Source organism: Haliotis rufescens, unplaced genomic scaffold (assembly GCF_023055435.1).
Source record: "Haliotis rufescens isolate VD_foot unplaced genomic scaffold, xgHalRufe1.0.p SCAF_8, whole genome shotgun sequence".
Classification (NCBI taxonomy): domain Eukaryota; kingdom Metazoa; phylum Mollusca; class Gastropoda; order Lepetellida; family Haliotidae; genus Haliotis; species Haliotis rufescens.
Window position 1 is genome coordinate 3,673,835 of NW_025964372.1, and position 8,481 is coordinate 3,682,315.

General features: G+C 39.1%; 1 protein-coding gene across 1 annotated transcript; it reads left to right on the forward strand.

Annotated features, from left to right (window-relative positions):
* The first annotated feature begins 129 nt into the window (after positions 1–129).
* On the forward strand, positions 130–8,267 carry LOC124122366 (multifunctional methyltransferase subunit TRM112-like protein). The gene is made up of 4 exons (XM_046485414.2): positions 130–296; positions 3,162–3,263; positions 5,353–5,445; positions 6,927–8,267. The coding sequence occupies exons 1-4, from the start codon at positions 219–221 to the stop codon at positions 7,026–7,028; spliced, it is 375 nt and encodes a 124-aa protein (XP_046341370.1). The 5' UTR covers positions 130–218; the 3' UTR covers positions 7,029–8,267.
* The last annotated feature ends 214 nt before the right edge of the window (positions 8,268–8,481 follow it).

Here is an 8,481-nt window from a genome sequence, read left to right on the forward strand (position 1 = left end):
ACATTGAAAATGAAGAATTCTGACTTTGTTTATGAATGAAACGCTGATTGCATCTAAAAGCAACTTCCCAATTTCTAGTTTGTTTATTTTTGTGTTCAAATTAAAACATGTCAATTCGTTTTCGTAATTCCGTTCTTAATGAAAGTTGTTACTTCCGGCAAAATAACACGCTGCGTGAAAATTGGCTTTGGTTGGAAACCCGTGTTTATTTCTCAATTATGAAGTTGCTTACTCATAACATGTTAACATCTAACATCATCAAGGGCGTGTCTAAAGGGTACCCCCTCAAAATCATGGTAAGCATATTCATACATGTTTTGTCCGCTTATTCTGATCAGAGACCATATACTGATTTTAGGCCAAGTGTGGGTGCAGGCTAAAACGGCACCTCACCACACGTCATCGATTTCTCTGGCGAAAACGGCTACTATGTGTCGGGCGAAAACGGCACCTCTATTTTTAATAATGATAAGAACGATTTTTGTGGTAATATATATGGTTTATTTACATGGTCACAGTTATCACAGCATGTTGTTGTTTTCTGACATTCTTCTCGCATGCAACACATCGAAAGGCCATTGTGAATAATTGTGATCTGACAGCACCATGTTAGGCCTCTTAAATGCAGTTTCAGTTTAAATTGAGTAAAGGTACTTAACACTTCAAAGCGTATAGTGTTTTCACATTAAGTTAACTGCGCCTCCCAATCAGTCGGCGAGTAAATTGGAGTAGGGGTCTAATTTCTTACTTGTTTTTTTTCACAATTTCACAATTAATTGTGTTTGTAAAGACGACGTGAGTTTAATTTCTATTATTTTTCTTCAAAGCATGTCATGTTTTTACAATAAGTTGTGTTGTGTATAAGCTAAGTTGGATTATAGTTGGAGTAGAGGCTAATTTCTAATGTAAACTTGTTTTAGCATCTCACAATTATTGGTGTTTGCAAGTTACCATATAAGTTTAATAGCACTTTTTTGACCAAGGTAAAAAAAAAATAAGGTGCCGTTTTCGCCAGGCAATAGTAACCGTTTTCGCTTGAGTCGAGGTGCCGTTTTTGCCCGGTGATGTTTTGCTGAGGTGCCGTTTTCGCTATAACCCCCAAGTATCACATCATACGTTTTTGGACGGCCTTATTTATCACAATTACACACGCTGTAGCGGGGGATGAAGCATCACACAGACATAGAAATTACTCACATTATGGCTTGTTTTTTAGAGGAAGTTCTGGGGTACAAGTTTTCAATTATAAGTGAATAAGATGTGTTACAGTTGTCTATATGATAAGAGATAAAACTACGAATGATTCGTTAACAGCCGAAAACCTATATAACAGTGATTATATTGGCTATGACCATTCTGTCATTAAAATATATATTATTCTTTGACATTTAAAAACGTCCATGATTCTAGCGGTATACAATGCATAGATAAAGAAGAGATCAGGTAATCAACACTCACGTTGATCATTGAGTTAGGCCAACAGAAATGTGGTGATTTTGTACATGTTGTACACAAATTCTGATAACCAAGATAACATTCATTTCTGATTAACATAATTTTGGCCTTACTTATAAAAACAATACAATCAATTTTAGTAACAGCAGCGGAGGAAGTAAGCTCAACAAAACCAGAAAGTATTTTTGAAAAAATAATGACCTTTTTCATTAGCATGATTAGGAGCTTGCCATTTTAAATTTTAGTTTTTTTTAAAAGATACAGATCAGATCTGCTGATCAGAAAGTTTACTCATATTGATAAGTTATAGTCCTTAATGATGTTTGGCTGATTAGAACGTTCATCTAATGTCCCGTCACAAAGGGAGGTATCGGAAATTTTATTGATTTAGGGTTTATGTCTCCAAAATGACTATCAACAATAAGACGGTTCTGTGCACACTTTGGAAAACTCAAATACCAATCTAAATATAAACGCAAACACGGTTTATTGAGAAGCAGTTGTAACAAGTATATCCATGTCATTCAAAGAATAGGAATTACACAATGGGCATCTGGTGAGTTATCACTGCTGGGGTCAAGAGTTCTACCCACTCGTGTCAAGCTTGTTGACACCTTCTCCGCATACCAATCAGTGAACTGTTGGTTCAATTATTTTATTGCCTTTTAACTTCCTTATGCCAGTCAACAGAGTAAACATAACAACTGTGTGTTGGTTTTAGGAAAACATTGTATATTGTTTTTAAAGAAGTGCTCCTGTGGTAGAAATTAATTTTCATCCATTAGTCCTTATGATAACGTATAGCAAAACCCTTAAAAAGGGCAAATTTCTACTAGTCCTTATGATTCCTTAACTATTGGGCAGTGTGGCAAGGACTACAGTACTAGTGCCAATTTCATCAAACTCCTTAAATTCAGATCTTAGTTCTCACTACCGCTAAGCAAAGATCTGAAAATATCCCATTACGGGTCACGTCAGAACGACCTTTCATCCGACCAATCAAAGCGTCACTTACCAGATCATGAAAGTGACAGTCGGAATGTGTTTTCTAAACATGCAACCTCGAAAACGTTAAAACGGAGTATTCCGAATGACAGTTACATCCCATGCAACTGATTCTGTCAAAATTATCGTCTGTCTCTCGCTTCCGTAGGATAAACATTTGAAAGGAGGAGGCGTTGCACAGTACGTGGGAAGCACTGCCATACAATCTTACCCATATTTTAGACATTCCGGAATGTTTGTTTGATCAGTTTTCAAAATTTTAATCCAGAACTGTGTCAACATATTTTTCAAGCGTAGTCTGAAATGGAAGTCGCCAGGTTGAAACGAGTGCTGTAATGCTCAAGAATGCTGCTTTCTCATTGGCTGATATCGACTTCATGTTATTCGTTTCAGTGGGCGGTCAAAGTTCGCGAAAGGTTGTTCTGACGTGACCCGTAATGGGATGTCCTCAGATCTTTGTTTAGTGGCAGCGAGAACTTAGATCTGATTGTAATGAGATTGCAATTTCATATTTGTGCTCTACTCAGCACCAATAAGTGGTGCTATTTTGCTGATTGATTTGATTAAGGTAAGGATATGTATTATTCCACTGGGGATGGGGTGGGCGAGTCTCATTGATATTGAGTCGCATTTTTGGCTAGTCGTATAATTTGGAGACGCATTAATTTCCAGATTTACGGTATATGTTTGTTTCATGACAGGCAGACAAGGTGGAGGTGAAGGACGTGGACTTCAACCCAGAGTTTGTGTCTCGCATGATCCCCAAGCTGGACTGGTCTGCTCTGTGCTCTGCAGCATCTGAGGTGAGTGAGTGAGTGAGTGATGCTGCTTTGAACAGTGTCTTAGATGTATCGTCTTGTCAGCTTGTTTTGGGAGGAAGACCTGAATGATGTGAGTCATTAGAGTTGAGTATTGCCTGGTATCTTACGAAACAATAAGTATCACGATTAGGGCTGCAACGAATACACTATAAGGCGAATACGATTCGTATAATGAATATAGGGTAACAAATACGAATATTTTTTCATGAATACAATAACAAGTCAGCAGTTGATGTATTATTTATGATATTCAGTGAAACAATAACAAAATAAATTATTTGACATGGTTTGTTAATTATTAATTTATTATACATTAATATACTTCACTTATCCAGGTACTAGTGTCTGCTCAAATGCGACAACGACCAGTGACTAAAATACTGTCACTCAAGAATTCTATGGATATAATATGTTCTTATGGATATTTTAAGGGTCAGGGTATGTAAATGCACATGACTGCATATTCATGAATATTCGATTCTAGTGACCACGAATAACAAATTCAATTCATGAATGGATACGGTTCGATTCACCGAATACGCGAGTGAATCGTAACAGCCCTAATCATGATACAGACTGACGATACTACTGGTATTATGATACACCTACGAATAGGAAACATAAGGATGAAATCACTGAAATATAACTCTAAACCCTCCGGATTCATTATTATTTAAAAAAACACCAACTTGATAACAAGACCTAAACAGTTTTAAATGAAGGGGGGCGGTCGGGTAGCCTAGTGGTTAAAGTGTTCGCTCTTCACGCCGAAGACCCGGGTTCGATTCCTGACATGGGTACAATGTGTGAAGCCCATTCCTGGTGTCCCCCGCCGTGATATTGCTGGAATATTGCTAAAAGCGGCGTAAAACCATACTCAGTCAGTCAGTCAGTTTAAATGAAGGGATGGTTATTGAATATATTTTTTACTTATCCTGTATTACTCCTTAATGCATTCACTGCTAACCTTATGCTGGGAATCATCCTTGCTGTGCTGCGACAAGCAGTGATGTGAAGATATCCTTAGGTGTCATGAAGTTCACAGAACAGCGACAGAAGGTCAGTAAAAGGACTTCAGAACAACAACTTTATTTCTTCACCCAGGACCTTCGCAGCGCTGTCCTTCTAGTTGTCGTAAGGTAAGCAGTGAATGCATTAAGGTGTAATGCAGGATAAGTATACAAATGTAAAAAATATTTAGATTTTACTAAAAAGTTTATTAGCAGGCATGTCCTCTATCACCATGTCCTCGTATTGTGCCATTGCTACTTCTGCCATGACGGGAGTAAACTCTATCAGTTTCTGTTCTATTTGTGTTTATGGCATATCACAATCTCAGAAACTGGCGATTCAAGTATCGTCTGTACTGGGGCTGTGTATTGACCTGGATTTTGTATTGCAATATATTGCCGTACTTTAACCTGTATTGCGATACATATTGCAATATATTGCCGTACTTTAACCTGTATTGCGATACGTATTGCTATATATCGCCAATTTACATTTTCATGAGTTATCCTGTATTAATGTCCTTCCCAGCCATGACACCATTGTTGTACTCTCGGTATAGAGAGCTCAGTGAAGGGGCTATCGCTGTGAGGAGCTTGATAGTCGCGATGTGTACACACAAATTGATAAAAAGATCGTCAGAGCCAAGTTGTATCAGGAAGATACTATTTTCCATCTACATATCAATTAGGAACACATACACATACTTATTTATATTTGCCCCAATATGTTGCTACATTTGAAAACGTATTGCAATACATATTGCTGAAGATTTGCACCACAATATAATCTACTAACAGATTCTGGGGCGGTCGGGTAGCCTAGTGGTTAAAGCCTTCGCTCGTCACGCCGAAGACCCGGGTTCGATACCCGACATGAGTACAATGTATGAAGCCCATTTCTGGTGTCACCTGCCGTGATATTGCTGGAAAATTGCTAAAAGCGGCGTAAATCCAAACTCACTCACTCACTCACTCACTGACAGATTCTTTGTGAACTACTGGTGTGGCAAGTTAGGGGTTTTCAGATTGAGAGTGAAATAATGATGTTCCTTGTGTTCCAGGTTGGTCATAGCGAGAATCTCCCGGCTGACCTAGGTGAGAGTTACGAAACTGATCAGGAGTTCCTGAAGCGAGCACACCACGTCCTCATGCAGGTGGGTTTGTCATGTAGTGATGAAGCATCTTGCCGAGGCAAGGGAGTTGAACTAGACCCGAATTATGGAGTTATTGTTTGGCTGGGCTAAAGTGTCTATGCGCAGTCCTATCACAATTGCATTACGAAATCGCCATCCGTTTGACAAACAACATGGCGACTGCGGAGCAGATATTAGTCGATTGCAGGATTTGCAGAGCATGTGTGCTGTCAACAGGGTTTCAACAGATATTTTCCTAGTCTTTTAAAAAAATTTCATCAAGGTGATCACGTGATGTGATGCACTTTGCTAGATAAGAACCGTTTATTACAATATAGATCTTGATTATCGATCTCATCATCTTAACTGGGCATCGTCATTTTGTTTGAAACAAATGCAAGTGATATGAGAGGTGGAATCTGATTGGCCAATAGGAGGGACATGGAAGGGACATAACTGGTCATAGCCAGGTGTAGCGCTGCGATTGAACCCAGAAATTCCAGCCTAGTTCGGCAAGGGTGGAAACTGGACTTTTACAGTCGGGTAGCGCCCTTGCCTTGGGAAAATAATGATGGAGCTTCGGAAGCAGACTATAGTGTATAAGACAAATATACTTGCATGTGACCAGGTGACAGATGATTTTGTTGTAACTGTAAATTACTTTTTGTTCCTAAGATATACATGTCGGTCATTGGGCTTGATCTGTGCTGCCATAACAGTAGTCGACTGCAGGCTGACACTAATATCGTGGGCGGACAGTTACCTTGTGGTTAATGCGTTCGCTAGTAACGTCGAAGGAACGGGTTCAATTCCCCACGAGGCCAATGTGTGAAGTACATTTCTGGTGTCTCTTCCTGTGGTATTGCTAAAATCTCACTCACTTCATTGATACCCTTATGTTTATAGTCAAATTGTTTTGCAGCAAATTCTGCAGCAACCCGTTTTCTACATGAAATAAATAAGGATAAAATTGAATTGAGAAAACTTCCTATTCACAGAACCATAAACTCGCAAACCTCATATTGACATAGTCTTATGAAGGTCACAAGATACAGCTATTTGTAACACAAGTACTGTATTCGACATAATAAGCACCCCACTCTTATAAGCTTTGGCGATATTTGCTAATATATTGGCTAGTGGAACAATCACAGTTAGCAACCCTTCAAATTGATCAATGTACACAAGAATTATTTATTCGTGTATAATACGCACTCATGTGTTATATGCCCCCTTAATTATGGGTAATTAAATTCTGTAAAAATAGATCTGTTGTGTATAATATGTACAGACTTTTCTTTTGTATCATTTCAGGCTGTCAGCATAAACCACAAATTTACGATCTTTTTTACATTTTATTCTAAAAAGAGCCCTCTATTTCTTATTTTGAGAGCACCCTGGGGGCTTATTACTTGAGCATCGGGATGCACTGAATGTATGGTGAATCAATACACCCAGGGCTTTTTATACATTGAGTATGACATCTGTTACCATGGTTACAGGTGGAGGTGATTGAGGGCAACCTGGTGTGCCCCGAGTCCGGAAGGAAGTTTCCCATCAGTAACGGTATTCCCAACATGCTGCTGAACGAGGATGAGGTGTGAGGACAACAACCATCATCATCATCGTTGTCGTCACAGCCATCTGTGTGACCCAACAATACATGTCCAGTGAGAACCAGATTATCAAGGATGTGATACCACCGTCATCATCATCGCCATCGTCATCGTCATCATTGTCATTGTCATTGTCACTACCATTCTAAGCCGGGGCGGTCGGGTAGCCTAGTGGTTTACGCGTTCGCTCGTCACGCCGAAGACCCGGGTTCGATTCCCGACATGGGTACAATGTGTGAAGCCCATTTCTGGTGTCCCCCGCCGTGATATTGCTGGAATATTGCTAAAAGCGGCGTAAAACCATACTCACTCACTCACCATTCTAAGCCCATTTACATATCTGTTGACTGTAAATTTTGTTGAAATGAAAGAAAAATCATGATTTGGTCTTGTTTTTTCCACAGATAAGCTGATAGCATATTGCACTCAAAAGTATTTTCTAAACAAGGACCAACTGAAGTTGACAAATACGAAACATGGGAGTCAAAATAAAGTTTGTTGTTCCTGAAATTGATAGGATGCATAGATGCATAGCAGTATTCCTGCTTGATTCATCAGGTTTACATTGCTTAAAGCAACGTCTGTGTAGCAGGCTCTCCTCCCACGTTAAACCATTTTTATTTTTTTATACCAGCCGACCTTTAGCATGTTTAGTGGAGCAGAAAACTGAAACCATAGTTGAATCGTTTTTTTCTTCGTTTTTTTTTTAACCTACCAACAGGTATTTTGGTGTAAAGGATCCGTAAGGCAAGTTTAAAAAACGTCGCATAATCATGACATCCAAAATATTGGTCAAGCTGGTGCACGTGAACTTATGGAAGAACATTACTAAATAAGTGACAGTATGGCATAGTCAGGACCTCTTGAAACATGACGACTTTCACATGTTGGGAACAATTGTCATCGATCCCAATTGCGTGGATCGATGCTCATGATGTCAATCACTGGATTGTCTGGTCCAGACTCAATTATTTACAGACCGCTGTCATATGGCTGGAATATTGCTGGGTGCAGTGTTAAACAACAAACCATCCATCCTTACTACTGCCGCTCTTGTGGACCAAATGTAGTCCCCGATATGCCTTGTCCTTCATCATAATTATGGACGAATAGCAAACATCCTAACAGTTGTCATGGATATGCTGATGGGGATGTGTGTAACTTGTTATGGTTTGTGTAGAAAAAAGTTCTTTGAATTATGTTGAATGAATAAAGAAATTAACTGTTCTCTTTTCTGTTGTATGGACCCAATTGCCATGGTTACAAGAGTGATACAGACTGTGATGCTGTGGCATCTGTTGAGGATTCTGCCGATAAGTTGAATAGAACTCCAAAGGGATGGCTGCGTATGAGTTATCTAGCGAAGCCTTTTTGGGCCATTTGTTTTTTTGTTGTTTTTTTCTTAAAACTTCAAGATACAAAGTTTCAAGATACATAGAAA

What these genes read in the sequence shown, in the direction of transcription:
- LOC124122366 (XM_046485414.2), top strand. Translation starts at nt 219, where the DNA reads ATGAAGTTGCTTACTCATAACATGTTAACATCTAACATCATCAAGGGC. An exon ending in TGTGCTCTGCAGCATCTGAG is followed by an intron (nt 3,264 to 5,352) that starts GTGAGTGAGTGA and finishes CTTGTGTTCCAG; the next exon opens with GTTGGTCATAGCGAGAATCT. An exon ending in CACACCACGTCCTCATGCAG is followed by an intron (nt 5,446 to 6,926) that starts GTGGGTTTGTCA and finishes CCATGGTTACAG; the next exon opens with GTGGAGGTGATTGAGGGCAA.